Source organism: Protopterus annectens, chromosome 3.part1 (assembly GCF_019279795.1).
Source record: "Protopterus annectens isolate FY-2018-M chromosome 3.part1, PAN1.0, whole genome shotgun sequence".
Classification (NCBI taxonomy): domain Eukaryota; kingdom Metazoa; phylum Chordata; order Ceratodontiformes; family Protopteridae; genus Protopterus; species Protopterus annectens.
Window position 1 is genome coordinate 1,466,182,660 of NC_056732.1, and position 21,462 is coordinate 1,466,204,121.

Consider the following 21,462-nt stretch of genomic DNA (forward strand, 5'->3'; position numbering starts at 1 on the left):
GTTGTCATGGCTTGGTCACAATGGTGAAGCCAGCGTAATTAAACAAAACCATCCATGGGTACAGAGTAAATACCCACACCCTGGAATGGATTACTGCTGTTATACATGGATTTTACTTAGAAAATAAATTGGCGACCATTTGTAAATAATGTTGTTATACAAGTAAACATTAATGTTCTTCCATGGTTTCTTCCTTGTAGGAGATTGTGAAGCATGTTCTGTGCATGTGTTCAGCATGCAAGTGCCAACATTTAAACAGTATATGCTTCTCATAGTGTTTTTTGTTACTGGTTTTAAAAAAATGGGGGGAAAAGTATCAGGGTGCCATGGTTTTGGAATGGCTTCTTCTCCTGATACCATGGCCCACATGGCCCATTCTTTATAATTAACAGATAAATATTTAACAAAAATACTGAACACTCTAAGTTTTAAAGTTAAAGTTAAACATTTTCATTCTTTATCCACAGGTTTCCAAAACGTTCTGCATTCGTCCCTTAGTTTGTCAGTCGTCATGCTTTTTCAGCAGTGTGCAGTTTAAAAGTATGCCTGCAGCATGCTTTGCTGCCCAGACTTCGGGCGGTAGCACTCATAGTAGCATAATTTACAAACCTGGAAAATGAGCAAGTATGAACTTGGAGCTAAGTAGCCATGCCAAAAATATTCCTGCAAGAGTAGTGAACATTATTCTGTGAGCAGTGGTGGATTTACAGTAAGTAAACTGACTGGGCTACGCAATCAGCATGTACATTTTTGAAAAATAAAATATTGTAGAACCCTTCTTTAACTTGCCTATATGTTTAAATCTCTGCATTAACTATTTTAGTTACTGTATAATACATATTAAATAGTTTCACATCCACTAAATAATGTACTGCGTAACAGTTTTTGCGCTGGCACTAGTCTTGGCCTGGATGTCAAGGATCAATGTGCTTACCCAGTTACCAAATGTGAAATAAATAAAATAAGAAGACTCTCATAGCTAAAGACTTATTTCCTGTAAAATCAAGTACTCAGTATTGCACATTAATTTCCCCATTTGTAGACAGGGTTGTAGTGACTTCAAGCCATGGAGAAGCACATCCCGACAAAGTGCATATTATTAAATAAACAGATCATACTACGGCAACAGTGTCCAAGTGGTGCTACACTACATATAAACAAGCAGACATTTCATTAATCTGCTCAGGCACTTTGTTTCTCACATATACAATTATTATTCATAGCTTAAAAAATGTGGGTGGCAGCCCTATAGGGTCAAACTAGGATCTGAGACAACACACAAATCATAGGATAAACAATTAAAAATGCAGGTACTGGGAGGTAAGGTATGACACAAACATTTAGCTTTTTGTCAAACATGAAAGGCAAATGCAACCTTTGTGAACTGCAGCACTGGCATGTGGAAGCACTGCAAAGTTTCTTAGAAAGTAAATCAACTTGTTGCGCAAGAAATATTATAATTGAAGCATAACTGCTGCATTAATGCCAGAGTTCACCAAAACAATCTTATGTGTCACTTCTGAACACTACAAAGATCAACAATTAACCTCCTTACTTATCATTCTGCAGACACTGACCACTGCTGATCACACCTTTACAGTGCAGCGTAAACTGTTGCACCTTCCTTTCAGTAGTGAAATCTTACCATCTAGTTCCACTGCTGAATCAGTAACTCCATTCTCGAGAAGAAATGCCACCACTACTGTGATAAGGAGACCTCCTACTATTTTAAAACTGACTGCGACAGAAAGATATGGTCACACTGGTGTTAAAGATAAAAACTTAAATGGTTCACTACAAAACAAAACAAATACTTACTTGCTAGCTTGTTGTGGCTGAGTACCAGCTGAGTAATACTGGACATTGTAACTGAGAAAGATAAAGCAGTAAAATTATTACAATCAAAAAATAATCAGAAAATATTAAACAGAAAAATATATTGATATACAACTCATTTGAATATTGATCTGTACTTCATACAAATATCAATAATTTTTTTTTGCGCAGATATAAATATTTCATTGGCTTCCTTAAGCAAATAAATGTTCAGAACACAACAGCAGCAATGTCATTTATAGGAATTAAGATATTTGAACTCAGTAACTTTCCCAAACGAGTGTTACCATTGTGCAACAATCAATTCTAGGTTCACGGTATGATAAAAATGTGAAAAGACAATACATTTTAAAAGTAAAACTTTTTACCTACATTCAAAATGCACAAAATAAAAATAAATTACTAGTCATTCTATGCAGCACACAGGCAAAGTTTTCAAATCAGTAGTGTGTTTATACAAAAAAAAAGTAATCACTGTGGTATCCCCGAAGTCTCAAACAACCCACTAAACAAGTATAGTGGGTCCAAAAACAAAACAGTGTAAGAAACTTCTCTGTGGAATATTTTCAATATATATATATATATATATATATATATATATATATACACACACATACATTATATATAGTATATACATTATATATACATATATATATATACATATATATATATATACATATATATATATATATATATATATACATATATATATATATATATATATATATATATATATAGTTAATGACAGTATATTAATCAGATCAGATAATGGTAGTAGAGGTAGCAAACTTAAATTCATCCTAAGTCAAAAAATAATAAAAAATATATAACTTGAAATATTGTACAGAATTATTAAGCATTCAAAAGTAATCCAAGCAGGGTAGATAGTCTGTTTCCATCCTTTATTAAGTACACATACAAGTGATCCAAGTAAAACAAAAACAACAGAGTAATAGTTTTTTCACAAGATTTCCAACTATGTATGTATGTACACACACATACATATATATATATATATATATATATATATATATATATATATATATATATATATATATATATATATATATATATATATATATATACATATATATATGTCTATATATATATATATATATGTCTATATCTATCTCTATATCTATATCTCTCTCTCTATATATATATATATATATATATATATATATATGTGTGTGTGTGTGTGTACACACACACACACACACACACACACACACACACTTTCTATCAGGCAAGGGAGACGTTTATTGTGCTGTAAAAGTGTTATTGGTACATGTTAAATTCACATCCCTACCTTTATCAGTGTGACATTCGAGCCGGTCCCGCCCTACTTAGTAGCTGTCATAATAATTTAACCCTTATGTACTTTAGATAAAAATAAATAACGAAGTGGACTGGAAGCAGACTGCCCACCCTGCTTGGAATACTTTCAAATGCTTAGCGATTCTGTACAATACTTTTATTATATTTTTTTTATTATTTTTTTGACTTGGGACGAGTTTAAATTTGCGACTTCTACTACCATTATCTGATCTGATTAATATACGGTGATTAACTAGATATATATGCATTAAAAATCTTCCACACAGAGAAGTTTCTTACACTGTTTTGTTTTACATATAAAGATATCTGTTAACCAGAGGGTACACTTATCTGAATACCCTTTTATGCAGAAGACCCAGATATGACAAATTATGTTGCTTTATTTATTTTGTTTATTTTACATTTGTTAACTGGTTAGTCTGGCTGAGCTTTTGGCTCATTTTCAGCAGAGACCCAGGGAGAAAAGCTCCTCAGGACTAGAAAACTATTTATTAAATTTTAGTAACATAGTCAGCTATAGGATCTTACAAGCAGAGACCTGGGAGAAAAAAAGCTCCTCAGGCAATTCAGTTATACAGAGTATTAACAATTGGCAGACAAGTATGTGAGTTGTTACAAACAATGTTTTAAACAATTAGCAGAAGAAAATGTGACTAGTTACAATATTATTTAAGCTGCTTAGAGCAAAATGAGTTAATAGTTAGGCAGATGCTTATTTAAAGTGGGTAGATCTAGTTGTATAGGAGTTTGGAAATAAGAAAGGAAAGTAAGAATGGCTAGTAGGAGATGTAGGGGAGGTAGAGTATAGGAGACAGAATAGACAGGTAGGTTGTTTTAAGACTGTAAGAATTGAGTGGTTGGAGATGGGCAGTTGTTTGTCTTTCGGCTTTTCCCGGGTAGGGGTCACCACAGCGGAACTCTGGTCCCCTAATGATTGGCAGGAGGATTTTATGGTGTTGAGTTGCCAGCCCGACGCCCAACCTTCAACGAAGGCAAGCCCATTCAACGCATGTCTTTTGAACGCGCGAGATACATTAAGAGTGAGGTGTTGAAATAGGTGACAGGATGTTAGTTTCAGGGTGGCTGGCTACAGTGGCAAGACCACTTTGTTTTTAGGTATTTCCTTGTGGCTAATTTGAAAATTTTGCCATGGTGGAGGGATTTTATTTCCAAGGGGAGTTGTTTCCAGGATATAGCTGGGTTATAGTTATAGAAAAGGCAGCCTATTTTGGTTTTGGGTTTGTAGATGTCTAATAATTATTGATTTGAGCTGCTTAGCATCCTAGCAGGAGAATATTTGGATATGATAGGGGAGAGGCTGGGACAGAAGGAGGGTAGACAGAGGACTGAGTGGATGATTTGTAGCTGGTATAGTTGGAGCAGCTGAGGAAATTCTCGCCAGTCTAGTTGCTGTAGTGCTAAGCAGTGTTGTGACTTGTAGGTTTGGTTACCTGCAAATCTGGCGATCTTATTATAGGTAGTTTCAAGCTTGGAAATAAATATAGAATTTAGGTTTGTGAATATGTGGTAGCTGTACAGGAGTGTTGGGAGTAATAAAGCCTGGGAGAGAGTTATTCGGGCAGTGTTAGTTAAGTACTTCCTGATACGGAAAAGGTGTCCAAACTTCTGATGAGTTCTTTTTACCAAGTTAGTAATATGGAGATCAAACTTCAGCTGATCATCTATTGTAACACCTAGCAATTTAGTACTAGATTCAGCTGCGATTATAGTGTTGTTGCAGGACAAAATGGTAAATCTACTTTTGAGTGTGGTGATGTTTTTAGGGAGGAAGAGTAGGAGCTTAGTTTTTGCTGTTAGTAAATGTAAAGTACAATCATCTGCCTCAATGCAGTCAAAGGTATAAAATAAGCATATGCATCAAGAGGCAAATATCTGTATGATCTAGTTAAAGTTGCTTAAAAGGAAGGCAACACAACAATTAGAAAATGTTTAAAATTTTAAAGTCAATTAGAGTTACATAATGATTTTTTTCAGCCTTCCCTATCTCAACCATTTGGTTGAAGCACTTGGGTTTCAGACCAGTTGTTTTATATTAAGAAGGTTTGTGGTCCGCACTGTCGTGGCAGGACAGGTAGCTTACATCCTTCTAAGTTGGGAGATGCTGACTGAAGGCTTAGTGTCTGTTATTCTAAGAGAGAATTTTAGTTCTGGTTTAAGCACTTGGGCTTCGGGCCAGTTATTTTACATTACGAAGGTGCGGTCTGCACTCTTGTGGGAGGAGAGGGTGGATTCTCCCCCTTCGAAGCTGGGAGTTTCTAGTTAAAGGCTTATTGTGCCTGCTTACTTTAACTGTTCTTTCTGAAATTAGTACACCTTGTTTGCTGTAGCATAGACTAAATTCAGATCTGTTGAATCTAGCTTTGTTTGTATAACTTGAGCACTAATCCAGACCATCCTTTTTTGGAGAAGGTTCCCCTGCACCCTAGTGGCAAGAGTGTGCAGATAGAACTTGTCTGATGAAAGACTGCTGGAACGAGGCTCAGTTTTTAGCTTTTTACTGATTAATTTGTTTAAATCAGGTTGCTCATTTGCTACGGTTATATTTTGAAAAAAAAATACACTTTATGCATTGACACTTACCTATGGTTAAACTATTCCTGGTGCCATAAAGTCTTCTCTTCAAATTTTCCCTTAGAACTAGCCATTTTTTTTTTTAGTTTTAGCAATCAAATCTGCTTCCTTGAGCTCAACACTTGTTCAGAACTCGTAAGCACTAAATAAGCTACCAATTACTACAGCACTCAACTTTCCTCACTTGTCTACAGGAAAACAGTTTTTAGTACTTAATAAATAAGCACCTATCCAGGCATGTCTAAGTGTCAGCTCCCGGTGCTTTCTCCCGTCTACCTGATGAATCTGGGCATCTTGGGGCAATGCAGCAATTGCCTCATGTACACAGACAACCCTCTCCTCCTACCACCCAACACTACAACCTGTGAGAGATGCACTTATATAGCCAAACTGGAAGCAAAGCAAACTGGATGCAAAGCTCTCTACACCTAAGACTGGATTAGACAGTCAAGAGGAGAATGTAAACACTTGCACCACACCACACCACACCACACTCATCACATAGTCCCTCAAAACGTACCAAAATACACACATAGCAACACAGAACACACACCTACATTCATGGAGGCTCTCAATAAACATCTGCTCAAGCAACAGAGACCTCCGAAGCAGAAACACATACAACCTCCATCCCCCAACACAACCCAAATGACACATAGCCCACAAACTCAGTGTGCCACTCAACCAAAGCCCATAAGGCATAACAATGTACCCAACACTCTAGTCATAGCTGACTCTATAGTCAGGCACACTGATGTGCCATTCACCAGGTTAAACAAGGAGAAAATTACTGTCAGCCGTCTGTCGGGTGCCAGGATCTGCCACATAATGCATGCACTCAGGTCACTCCACAACAAGTACAAATATGATTCTGTCATTGTCCATGTTGGTGTGAATGACCGGAGACATACCTCCCTTGGCAACACGAAAACAGACATGGAGGAGCTCTCCGATCTTGTAGCCCAGGCAGGTATGACCCTAGCCCCGAGTAGCATCCTGCCATCACCCAAAATGATACCACATTACAAGGACAAAGTGCTTGACTTCAACAATTGGCTAAGCATCTGGTGTCATGCTAAGGGGATCCAGTATCAGTCTGCCTGGGAGGACAAGATCGACAGACCACAATGCTTTGCCAGACATGGCCTGCACCTGTCACACCTGGGATTCAGGATACTGGCTAAGGCTCTTGCCAACCCTATAGTGCCTTTTTAGGCAAGGTTCAAATGACAAATTCACCACCTTAACAGGTACAAGCAAGCAAAAACTGTGGGTAATGCTACTCAATGCTAGAAGACTAAACCTCAAAATGCATTCACTCGAGGCACTCCTTAAAATGGAGAACATCTACATCTGTGCAGTGACATATACCTGGTTCAAGGCTCCAGAGAGCACCCCTGCATTACCAGGCTATAATTCATACCACACCTTTCGGCCACCTAACCAGGACAGAAATACTAAAGGTGGAGGCGTGTCCATATTCATTAAGGATATCCACAACTCCAGGCTAGTTGCTCAGCATAATGCATCCAGGATTATCCAAATGCAACTAACTCTGGGCAAGAACGCAATCCAAACTGCAACTTGCTACAGATCCCCCACCATGTCCCAGAATTCCCACTCCTTATTTCTTGATACACTTGAAAATATTAGGGTGCAACCCAACACCCTAATAATGGGCGATTTCAACTATCCCACCATTAACTGAGAAAACTATTCATGTACCAAACTCTTTTGCTCAAGGTTTTCTGGAATTCATAAATTCCAACATCTTGGATCAACTTATCCACACCCCTACCAGGGGCAGCAATATCTTAGACCTGATCATTACCAATATGGGTGACTGATGTTCCACACCAGAGGTCAATTCCTCGTTGGTCAGATCCGACCACAAGCTAATCAGCCTAGACATCCACATCCCACCCCCACCCCCATTAGGGAAACCACAGTAAAAAATTTCTCCAAAGCCAACTTTACGCTTCTTAAGACAGAAGTGGCAAACATCAAGACACCCATGCAGACGGACAATAGAGATACGACTGCTGAATCCTACACAAATGCACTTTACAAGCACTTACACAAGTGCATGGATTGTGCTATCCCGAACAAAACCAAGATGATATCCTCCAAAAAAAGGAAGCCAATCTGGTGGTCCCCTGCCATAACAAACTCTACAATAGAAGAAAGAAACTGTCGCAAAAAAAGAGTAAAATCCCATGACTGGAAGAACTCCCTGGTCGGCCTCAGTAAGAAGCTGAGATCCCTCTTGAAATCCTCCAAAGCTAGTTATGAAAATAAAATTGCCAATGTTCTAAAGACAACAGCAAAACATTCTATAACTATGTCAAGAATCTCAATGGCAACACTCAGATATGCTCGGAGTTACAGTACAATGGCACTAAATATACAGAACCAACTGATATTGCCAACATCCTTGGCAGATATAGGGACCATCTCTATACCAGAAGGATGCAAAGTTCCTGTAATCGTGGCTGCACAGGTAAAAAACACACTCTCCAAAGCCAAGAACACAGCATCCATGGGACCTGACAACATCCCAGGCTGCGTTCTACATGAACTACAGAATGAACTGGCACCCCACCTAAGCACCATGTTCAATCATAGCCTCACCTCAGGCTTTGTGCCTACTGAATGGCACACAGGGACAGTTATCCCGCTCCACAAAGGGGGAGCCACCATGGACCCCAGGAACTAGCGCCTCATTAGCAAAACGAACCTGGTCTGCAAGGCCATGGAACGTATCATGGAACTTATGAACAAAGACATTGGTAATCTTCAAACTTTGGACCCCACCCAGTTCAGGTTTGGACACTGGTAATCTTCAAACTTTGGACCCCACACAGTTCAGGTTTGGACATTGGTAATCTTCAAACTTTGGACCCCATCCAGTTCAGGTTTGTAAAAGGCAGATCATGTCTCCTAAACCTGACTGACTTCTTTGAAGCAGTCACCAAAGCCGTAGACGAGGGTAAGGTGGTTCACACAGCCTATCTAGATCTCGCCAAGGCTTTTGACACCATACCTCACTCTGGAATTCTAGATAAACTCACTAAACTAAATATAAATCCCTATGTCACAAGATGGGTTGCCAACTGGCTTACTAACAGAACCCACACTGTGAAAGTAGCAGACTCCAAATCCGACGTCAGGCCAGTGACAAGTGGAGTACCACAGGGTTCAGTCCTGGGTCCTCTCCTGTTTGGCATCTACTTTTCTGAAGTATAGGCTAATACAGAAGGTCTTTGGCTAACGAAGTTCGCAGGTGACTGCAAACTAGGAGCCATAAATGAAACTCTGTGGACATCCTACAAAAGGGCCTCACAGACAGATGCATGGTGTAAAAGCCATGGCCTCCAGCTCAATGTCAAAAAGTGCATTGTCATCCCCTTTGGTAAAAACTCTGTACCCATGAGCTACCACATGGGTAGTAGTCTACTTAGCACCAAAAGTGTGATAAGAGACCTTGGGACACAGGTGGACAATAGTCTCTCCTTTGATAACATCACCACATTAGTCAGGAAATCCCTCTACGTGGCACACCTCAAAAGGTTTCTCATCTAGGAAAAACGTTGTCATTGTTCCCCTCTACTCATCACTCAGACCCATTATAGAGTAAAACGCCCCTTTTGATATGTACCTCACAAGACATCTACAACTGGAAAGGCCGCAGAAATACCTCACACAAAGAGGATTACCCCCTCAAACAGATGCCCTACGCAAACAGTCTCAAAAAACTCCAGCTTTACTCCGTCGCATATTGCCTACTCAGAGACTATCTCTGTCAAACATACAATGCCATGTCAAACCCAGAGCTGTTGGACATGCTCCACTTAAAGAAATGCCAATCCCTCTGACCTACACGCTCTAGGGACCTAAACCTTGTCACCACAGTAAGTGGAACATGCTGGAGGGATAGATTCCTGTCCCAGAGACTTCCCATACTCTGGAACAAACTACCTATCTATATCAAACAAAGCTCCTCATTAGCACTCCAAGAAAAATCTTGATGACTGGATGGGAAATAGGAAATTCGCCCCGGGGAGCACCTCTGTGGCTGTGCTCAATAGGGGCACAGGAAAATAACTTTCTTGGGTGGCGAAAGCCAGGATACTTTTTTGGCTAGGCTTGTATGGGCCCTAGGGCTGATAGCCTAGTACCTACCTATGAACCTATAAAATACCTTCCTAAACTTATGGATTTATTTGTTGCCCTACCAGCTGACCAAAACTATATTACCACATGAAGTGAAAAATTAGTCAAGGTGACCTGTAATTCAAGAGTAATTTATTATTATTATTACTATTAAATAAAAACAATATGTTCTTCCCTCAGTCCTAACCCTATGGCTAGCATGCAATAATATTGATGCAGAATTTGTCAGCTGATGACCTTCACATCCGTTCCCCATACTTGGATGTAAGGCTGGACCATCCCATCGCCACTACAGATTATAGCCTAGCCAGGATCCCTCACCTCCCCTGGGATAAGAATCTAGCAAAAATGTCACTCATTCTCTGCCCCTCATACAAATCCTCAAGGACTGCACCAGAGTACACTCAGTTCTCTAGGAGCAGGACTGCATTATACTTCATAAAAAATAACATAACAAAATGAGCAGAAGAGTGCAGAATTACAGTATTAAAATGCAGCAAAAGATAATAAATATCCAGATAAAGTCAGCACTCCACATTGCAACCAGTATGAAACCTCAGTGACAGCAGCAGAAATCTTGTGGTGGTAGGATAGGAAGTAAGGACTTAGCAAACGGAAGAAGGGTGTCAAGTGTTGGAGAAATGATAAAAATAAGTAAATAACATAAATAAAGTAACAGAGAAACGATGCTAAAGACATGGGACAAAAATCTGATGTACACAGTGAGCATGTTGTCAGAAATGAAAGATGATGCTTCCAGAGGAAAACAGACCATAACAGGCACGGGTTCCTATTATGTTGTCTAAACTATAAAACCTCGAACACTACAAGATCAAACTTTTATGTTCAAAGTTTTATCATTTCGAACAACGAAAAAAAAATAAAAAAACAATAAACAGAAACTAACTCTTGTAAGCAGGGGGGCAAGCCCCCCTGCACCCCCCACACCTCCCACTCTTTAAATATACCAACTCCGAGATCGCACTACAGTGCGGTAAAGGGAAAGCTTTCCTTTCCGCACTGTAATGCGATCTCGGAGTTGGTATATTTAAAGAGCAGGCTGTGTGGGGGATGCAGGAGGGCCCTGCCCACCTACTTGCAAGACTTTGTCTTTTCTTTTTTTTTTTTTTACTTAATCGAAGTTCTGAAACTTCGAACATAAGGTTTCGACCTTATGGTGTTCGGAGTTTCAGAACTTCGATAATGTAATAGGAACCCAACAGGCACCCCAAAAAAGGAGATAAATATTAGTTGGAACATTCATTCATTCATTCCCTGATTAACCACTTGGTGCACTGCACGGCAGTGGCTTGGGGCAGCAGAAGCCCACACCATCACTTAGCAAGCAAAATGAAGAGCAACAATGGCAATGCAGGGTCATGAGGCAGTTAGAGCACATGCCTGCATGCATCATGCAAAACGAAAACCTGGTATGGCAATTAGTGGTTATGAGCAGCTAAAGCCTATCCCAGAATCCAATGGGCAAAATGATGCATAGTTACTGTAATTTGGGGTCATGATCAATGAACAGGGTTATAACCTACATAAGGGTGCATGCACACACAATCAATCACACAAAACAGATATGCTTACAGGTCATTTGGAGAAATGCAGAATTCATTAACACATTGGGATGTGGCAGAAAAGCACAGCATTTAGAATATATAAAAAAAAAAAAAACAAGGACACTGGGAAGTTATGCAGAGTCTGTGCAAAATGCACTCCAGCAAACAACCAGACTGGAGAATAAAGAGCTGTGAGGCAGCAAGGTTAACTAAAATCAGGACTGGATCCAGTACTAGGCAACCTAGGTGAATACCTAGGGTTCTGTACTGGATGGCGGGGGGGGGGGGGGGGTAAAGAAAACAAAACAAAAAAAAGAAATGTATGTCTCACCCACATCCCAATAAACCCGGTTTCCAGTCAGTTGTTCTCACCCACATCCCACCACTCGACAATTTCCTCTCATTTCCCTCGGCTTCCAGGAAGTTTCACTCATTAGGATGTCTTGCTCATTGACTCACTCAACTGAGCCAAGAAACTTTGAGCTTTCAGTAAGGCAACTTTTAACAGCAAAGCTTTTGGGCCCATGATTAGTTAGTACTGTAATCAAGGTTCATTCTGTAATTAACTACTGCTTTGAACAACTTCAGGGTAATTGCTGCCATGAGTATGATTGCTTACTGCCTTAGGAATTACTTTTACTGCTGTAGTTAGCAGCTCAGATTCAGCCAAGAATTGTTGCTGTGATTAGCTGCCCACACAGCAAGGTAAGCGCTCCATTGGTGTTGCTGCCATTAATGAACACTCCACTGAGCTGTTCCATGCCATGTGTAAGCATTCCATTGGTGTTACTGCCATTAATAAACACTTCATTGAGCTGTTCCATGCATGCTGTTACACAGCAAGGTAAGCGCTCTATTGGTGCTGCTGACATTACAGAGCACTTGATAAACCATTACTGAGTTACTTCTATTACTACACACTCTGTTGAGCTACTCCACACGCAGCATGTTTAAAGATGAGAGTGTCAGTCTGTAAATACTTCGTTTCTGCATTGAAAAGGAAGGACTTGACTGTAGTAACAGTGTCATCATACGAGCGATTTCATTTGGGTACAATACTTTGCTTCCTTGTTCTGTTGACTGTTGACAGTGTGTTTTATTATTTGGCTATGAATAAACTAGACAGCACGAAGTATGTGTGTCAAAAGCTAATATTTTAACTACTAAAGCATTTTTAATTTAGCATTTTTTTTTTTTTGCAGGCATGTGGATGCAAAATGCAGTGTGTTGAGTTACATTATGTCTAATGCAGACATCTAATGCAGACAAGCAAGGCTATGAACTGTTAGTGAATTGTTCCCCCTTGTGCAGGGCTAGATTCCAAGCTACTTCTCTACTGTGTGACTGTGACCAGGTCCCTTCATCAGACAGTGCTCCTAGCCTGCCTCTGAAAAAGGACCATCTGCATGCTTTGGGCTATCCCAGGGTGTTAACAAATGACATTTGTCTTTTGAATTCCTTTACCTTTCACATAGCTGCTAATCAGTGCTTTACTAAATGCTACCTGACTATGAACCAAGCAAGTCGCTTGTGGTTTTATGGGCTGCCAGATGCATTCTCAATAAAATGTGAGAAGAAATGTGAGCTTCTATGGAAGAGAAAAGCTTACCATTGTTTATACTAGGTATGCAAGAGTGTTTTCTTTAGCAAATGGTTGCTAGTGTATTGCAGTAAAATTTAAATAAAAGTTTTAAAATAAATTAAAATCTCTGACCATTGTAAAGGAGTAAGTGTGTAAGTGTTGAGAGTGGTTGTGTCTGCATGCATGTAATGCGTGTGAGCATAAAAGGGTGTAGAATGTGTGGTAGTGGGTTTGCTGTCTTCCAGTATTTAGTGCAACCTCGGAGTTAGTATATATAAGTAGGGGGAGGTGGGGGGGTGCAGGGGGTTTTCCCCCTGCCTTTAGCAAGGGTGTGTGTTTGTGTGTTAATTTTTTTGTGTCCGTGTGTATTGGATTGGTATGTTGTAGTGTCGGCGGGTAGGTGTTTTTGTGTTTGTGTGGTGTAGTGTTTTGTTTGTTACATTTGTGGTTTTAAATTTCTCGGTTTTGTGATTTTTCAGCTTTATAGTCTCGAGATACTGAAATTCGATATCTCAGTATTTCGAGATTCTAAAGTGAACCCATAAATATAATATATATATATATATATATATATATATATATATATATATATATATATGAAAAACACAATCTACCAGCAGTCTCAACACAAAAATATACGACTTAACGATCCCAATGGCAAGAGGCAGCAGTTCAAGTAAACAATAGTAGCCAAAATGAATTAAAACTGATGCTTTAATAAAACAAGAAGACGTTAGCGCTTTCACGGAAACTCAACCGCTTCTTCAGACGTAACTCTCTAAAAAATCCACCTTCTTTTATACATAAATAATTAATAGGATAATTACATCTCATCCACATCAATTTAAAAAGCAAGAAAAAACCTAAAAATTTGCATCAATTATTTTAAAACTAATTTATACTAAAAATTCATTATCTTACAGCCCTAGCAATTAATGTGGGCTTAAGTGAAACAACTTCATTTAATCCTCGCCCCCTGTGTGCACCCAGTCTAAATATCCATTTCAACTCCGCACATTCTGTACCATTTGTGATATTACCTATTCTTATGTTCACATATTGTATATGTAAAATTTGAAACACAAATACATGATCTGGCCCCTTACTCAAAACATGTTTAGCTATTGCATTGTAACTTGTCATGTCTATTTATACAATAATCATGATCTCTAATGCGTTCTCTCAGTGTAAGGTTTGTTTTGCCCACATAAAAGCAAAAACAAACCTGGCAGTGGGCAACATATACTATATTCTTGGTTGTACATGAACCATTAATCCTTAATTCCCACAAACGTCCAGTATCCGGATGCCTAAAAAACCTGGACTCATCTACATAAGTGCATTGAGCACAGGCACCACATCTTTTTGTGCCATAAACTCTTGTTATATTAGTTTCTACACCGCTGTTATCAAAATAACTGCGGTAGCATAACTGTTGTAAGCTTTTATTATTCCTATAGACATACCTAGGGTATTCACCCAACATATTCTTGGTCTTCTTATCCACAAGTAAAATATGCCAATTTTCCTCAATGGCACTCTGTATTTGCTTAATGTTATTGCCATAAGGTAAAATTAAATTAAACTAGCTATTTCTTGTCCTCTGTGTTCTTCTTTATATTACCTCTGGCAGAGTAATACGGCCGGGCACTATCTCGTCTGCTGTTACGCACCTGGGCGTATGCTAGATTAATATCATCTTCTGCATACCCTCTCACTATAAAATCCTGCTCAAGATGCTCCAACTCTATATTCAGAATAGCATCATCACTACATAGTCGAGCTAATCTTATTGCCTGCCCTTTCACAACATTTCTAAAAAGACTAGGGTTATGCATACTGTCACGATGTAAAAATGCTGGGCGATAGCAAGGTTTCCTATATACTTTAGTTCTTAACCTTTGCTCTTCCTTATATATCATGACATCCAAATAGTTAATGCTAGTTATAGAATACTCCATTGTGAATTTTAAAAATTCACTAGTTGAATTAACATAACTATGTAAGTCAGTAAGACTACTGCCATCACCTTTATAAATCAAAAAGAGATAATCTACAAAGCGTCGATGAAATGTTATATTTGGAACATTCATCAGATTTTTTCTCCCATGCTACCATAATGAGGTTAGCATATGTATTGGCACAGCTTGTGCCCATTGATACCCCTCTCTTTTGTTTAAAAAATTTGTTTTGGAACACAAATACATTGTTTTCAAGAACCAATTCTAACAAAAAACATAGGAAATCAGCTTTGCAGGTATCGATCTCTGCATCAGTTACCAGTAGATTATTCAGTATCAATAAACCCTCCTCATTTGGAATGCTAGTGAAAAACGCCTCGACGTCCATAGTAACAAAAGCTAATTCATTAATATCATCTTCTGTTTGTATATACTCAAATAAATCTTTTAAAAAATGTTCTGTGTCTTTCAATACATGGCTATATGATGATAAAATCTTTTTTTAATTCATGTTCCAAATAAACAGATATAGCCTCTGTTGCCCATCCTGCTCCCGCCACTATAGGTCTAAATTTAGATTGAGTAGGATTTTTGTGCATTTTGGGCAGACCATGTAACCTAGGTATTAAGGGATATTCTGTAAGAAAATACTCATAGTTCTTTAGTCAATATATTCATGTTCTTACACTCTGTTAAAGACTTGTATATATTTTCTAACATGTTAGACACATCCGACATTTCTATTTGTTCGTAAGATACACCATCTAGCATTTCAAGCATAGTACATACATAATACGACACATCCATAACTACTACAGGTACACCCTTATCAGATGGCCTTATAATAATGTTATCATTAGTTTTTAAACAATTCAACGCTTCAATTTCATTCCTAACCAGATTATATGCATTCCCTCCATGTGTAAATTCAAAGTCACTGTAGACACGATTCTCAAATGCTTTCATAAACGTTTCTACATTAGCTGGTAAATGTGGAAGATATAAGCTTTTCTTTTTTAAAATAGATGGTTCAGTACTATCATTACAGCCAAACATCAATTTCAAAACTACATTTCTTAAAAACATACGTACTGAAATTATAGCATCACTGATATCAACATTGCTCGTAGGTATAAAGCCCAGACATTTGTTCAAAAGTTCAGTCTCATCTTTAGATAAAACATGTTTTGAAATGTTACATATTAGACCACTGGGGTCCACATTTTCTTTATCGTACGCACCTGTTGTAGTGGTGCCTCTTTGCGTTTCAGTCCTCGTTGGTTGTCCATGTCCACAGACTTCTTTCTTCCTGGTCGAATGGGCAACGGAAAAACTGGAAAATCCTGTTTTCTTGCCCCTTCGGTTAGTATTTTTCTTCTAACGTCAGTATTACCATGGACGATTACTTCCTCACTATTAGGTGCATCCATGCGGGGTGGAATATACGGATGTCACCTCTTGCGGAGAGGTCAAAACTTCGGTATTAGGCTGAATGTGTTCTTCGTTCGAACCTGAAGCATTTCTTCCCCTCAATGTCTCTTCAGACCTGTTACGTGATATACGTTCCTTCTCTCTCCTCGTCGTTGTATCATTCAGCTCCATTGCTCTCTGCTGACGTATTTCCTGATTAACATCCAAACGTTGAGTTGTTGTAGCTCCTCCCGTCAGACCAGAATGATTTTCTCTCGGCCACATGAAAACATTCTGCTTAGAGAAATCATCCAAATCCCTACTAAGCTTTTTCTTTTTGTGTTCCAATAATTTAATTTCATAACGTTGCACTTTTTCAATCATATCTTGCAAATATACTTCTGTTGGACCATCACCATATAGTTCAAATAAGTCATATTGTTGTTGGATAATATCATTTCTCAATTCCTGTTCTATAGGTTGAAAAAAGTCTACTAATAATTGCATGTACGCCTTGCTGGTATTTAAATTTAATTGTTGCCACTAAGTTAAAAGGTCCGGATAAACATTCCCATACGTGGGCATGTTTAGGACACTGAGCCCACGTGGAACTATGTTAAGATTCAAACAAGCCTCCACATGAAACCGCTGACATTGGAGGCATTTGAATCTGTAAACATTATTTTCAATGCTTTTCTTTAAGTTTCTGATATCCAGGTCATTACCTTTGTTGGCTGTAGCGTTGCAGCTATTGTCCATTAAATCAATGTTCATCAGGGGATTGTGCATATCAGTTAACAATCCTCTCAGTCTAGTATTCACGTTCGTATCATTCATATTGTCATTTTCAATCCTCGCTGCTGCTGCTCCCTCCATAGTACCAAAATTATGGATGAAAAACACAATCTACCAGCAGTCCCAACACAAAAATATACGACTTAATGATCTCAATGGCAAGAGGCAGCAGTTCAAGTAAACAATAGTAGCCAAAATGAATTAAAACTGATGCTTTAATAAAACAAGAAGACGTTAGCGCTTTCACGGAAACTCAACCGCTTCTTCAGACGTAACTCTAAATCCACCTTCTTTTATACATAAATAATTAATAGGATAATTACATCTCATCCACATCAATTTAAAAAGAAAGAAAAATACCTAACAATTTGCATAAATTATTTTAAAACTAATTTATACTAAAAATTCATTATCTTACAGCCCTAGCAAATAATGTGGGCTTAAGTGAAACAACTTCATTTAATCCTCGCCCCCTGTGTGCACCCAGACTAAATATCCATTTCAACTCCGCACATTCTGTATCATTTGTGATATTACCTATTCTTATGTTCACATATTGTATATGTAAAATTTGAAACACAAATACATGATCTGGCCCATATATATATATATATATATATATATATATATATATATATATACACATACACACACACACACACACACACACATATATACATATATATATATATCTATATATATCTATATACACATACATATATATATATATACACACTATATACACACATATATACTATATACACATATATATGTATACTATATACACACACACATATATATACACACACATATATATATATACACATATATATACACACACACACACACAAAGATATAGCACACACATATATATATATATATATATACATATACATACATATACATACATATATATATATATATATATATATATATATATATATATATATACATATATACATACATACATATACATACACACACACATACATACACATATATTATATATATACCACAAAGTCAGAACCAGGCAAAAAGTGACAAATAAAGAGTCCAAAATATTGTATTGACGCGTTTCGTTCAATTTAATCCAACATGAACTTCATCAGAATAACAGTCAAAAACCAATGAACATATAAGTAGTGTTTCAAAATGTCCATGTGACTCTGTTGTCCAATAACAAACCTAAAACACTTGACCACTAATTAATGCATTAAAATCAAATAATAAATGTGATGATAATAATAATAATAAACTTATGAGTACAATATATACAATGTACTAAACAAGATAATACTTGTTTATCCATATTCTAAGGTCTTTGTGCTTGTAAAAAACATTTGATGTTTATAACATCATTGAGCCCAGGAGGCTCATCTGCTTTGAGCAAAATTTGCCACAAAGCTTCTTTGCATTACAATTTGATTTTAAAATTCCCCATAAATTGTGCATCATCAACTTTCTCCAAGACTGAAAATCTAAATTTCTTAAAGTTGACACAAGATGCAAGTATGCCTTTATTAGTGCATTTGAACTATCACATTTCTTAAAAGCTGAAATGTGTTCGTAGAACAAGTGCGCTTTTGTTTAACATTCTTATAGTTTTACCTATATAAAATTGCTCACATGTATCACATATTCTGATATAAACCACATTACGAGTTTTACACGTGTAATGTCCTTTGCAGGTAATAGTCTTGTGTAAGTGCTTCAGAAAAATACTATTACTACTAGAAATATACCTGCACTGTTTACAGTGATTACACGGAAATGTGCCAAAACTACTACCATCGTAAGTTGTGACAGTACTACTTTCCTATATACTTTTTATGTTAACTACTTTTTTGTATGTGAACAATGGATGTTTACCTATAATGGAACTTAAATCATTGTTTCCTAGAATTACCTTCCAGTTGTTCCTTATTATATTCTTAATACATACATTTCGTTCACAATAGGTATTGGAAAAGCTAACTTATAATCTCTTGTAGAGTTATGGTCACTATTTATAATTGCATTAAATAAACTTGTTTGGTTGTACAAAATAGGACATGCCTCATTTTTTCTTAGCTCACCAACTTCATTAAAGAGGTCTTCTAACATAAGTGCATGATAGCCTCTATCAACAAAAAACTTTTTTAGTTTAAATGCCTCTACAAGTTCGAGAAGAATTTCTTTATATTTGAAAATTCTACATTCCAACAAACTTCAGGTGTTGCTATGGGGTCTAGGGTTGCTCCAAGCTTTGCCAATCTAGTAATGACAATGTGGGAAATCAAACACTTGTATTCACATCCATCAGCCAAGAATATCAGGTTTTATAAAAGATACATAGATGATTTGATTTTTCTATGGGATGGTGACTTAGAATCTTTTGAAAAGTTGGTAGAATTTTTCAACACTTCTACGGGTTTTTTAAAATTCACCATTACTGGCCATTTTGGTGAAGAGATAGATTTTCTGCAGACATCCATTTGAGTTTCCTCTCAGTGAGACAGATGTAGCTTTGTTAGTAACATTTTTAGAAAATCAAATCTTTTGTAAATCAATATTTGCATTATGATCTTTTATGCTGTGGGTTTTAATTATAACTACTATAAAATTTTTTAAAAAATTTTTTTTTTCAAATTAAAAATTTAAATTTAATTTAAAAATTTTTTAAAATTTTTTTTTAAAAAAATTTAAATTAAAATAGTTTTGAATTTTAAAATTTTTTTTTAAAAAAAATTTTAAATTTTTTTAAAATTTTAAATTTTTAAATTTTTTCTTTTTAAAAAAATTTTAAAAATTTTTTTTTAACCCCCCTTATTTTTTTAAAAATTTTAATTTTAAAAATTTTGTATTTCTTAAAAAAAATTTTTTTAAAAATTCTAAAAAAGAAAAAATTTTTTTTCTTTTTTTAAAATTTTTTGAATTTTTGGGAAATATTGTTTTCCAAATAAAAATAAAAATTTTGTAATTAAAATTTTAATTAATTTTTTTTTAAAAATTTTAAATTTTTAAATTTTTTTTTTTTTTCCAATTTTAAAAAATTTTTAAAATTATAAAAAAACCTTAATTAAAAAATTTTTTTTTAAATTTTTTTAAAAAAATTTTATTTTTTTTTTTTTTTTTTTTAAATTTATAATTAACAAAAAATTTTAAAAATATCATTTTATTTTTTTTTTTTTTAAATAAATCCCCTTTTTTTTTTTTTTTCTTTTTAAATTTTAAAAATTTTTAAATAATCTTTTTTGGGTTGCCCTTTTTTTGAAACTTGTTTTCCTTTAAAAAAATTTGCTTTGGTTTTTTTTTAAATTTTTCCCGGGGGTTTTTCCCCTGTTTGGGTTGTTCCCCTTTGTTTTTTGGTTTTTCCCCAATATTTTTGGAGTTTAATTTTTTTAAAAAAAAAAAAAACCAAAAGAAAGTTAAATTTTAAAAAGATTTTGGGCCCTTTTAAAAAATGATTTTTCGGGTTAGGGTTTAATTTAAAAAAAATTTTTTTCCCCTTTTTTTTTGAAACCCAAAAAAAAAAATTTTAAAAAAAAACCCCCCAAAATTTGTCAAAATTTTAAAAAAAATTTCCTAAAAATGTAAAAACCTTAAGGAAACCCAAAAAAAACCCCAATTTTGATTTTTTTTGGAGGGATAATAAAATTTTTTTGTAAAAAAAGATTTTTAAATTTTTCCCCCCTTTTTTACCCATTTTTTCTTTTAAATAAAAAAAAAAATTTTTAAAAAAAAAATTAATTTTTAAAAATTTTAAAAATTTAAAAAATTTTTTAAACCCAAAAAATTTTTTTTTAATTTTTAAAAAAAAAAAAAAAATTTTATACATTTAAATTTATTATTCCCCCTTTTTTTTAATTTTAATTTTTTTAAAATTTTTTTTTTTTCTTCTTTAAAATAATCCCCCAATAAACCTTTTTCAACTTTTCCCCCTTTTTTTCCCCTTTTTTCCCCCCCCCCCCTTTCCCTTTCTTTTTTCACAAAGTTAAACCATATAATAAATAAAATTTAAAATTTAGCTTTTTGGTCTCAAATGGGCCCCCGTTTGGCAGGAGGGTTTTTTCTCAAACCCCACTTTGGGTCTTTAAAATATGCTGGGCTTTCCCCTTTTCTAGCCCCGGTTTGGGCATTTCTCCCTGGCGCTGTCCTTTCCCCAAGGAAAAAAAACTGCTAGTAAAAAAAAAGGGGGGCTGCTAACGGAAGATACCCCAGGGGAATTGAC

At 36.0% G+C, this 21,462-nt stretch overlaps 1 protein-coding gene across 2 annotated transcripts in view; it reads right to left on the bottom strand.

Moving 5' to 3' along the window:
- RSU1 (Ras suppressor protein 1) overlaps positions 1-21,462 on the bottom strand; it is a 1,003,924-nt gene that overhangs the window by 952,590 nt on the left and 29,872 nt on the right. For both annotated transcript variants that reach the window (XM_044067536.1, XM_044067535.1), the window contains exon 3: positions 1,819-1,869. In XM_044067536.1, coding sequence (XP_043923471.1) covers positions 1,819-1,869 — 51 coding nt within the window. The remainder of the gene's footprint in view (positions 1-1,818; positions 1,870-21,462) is intronic.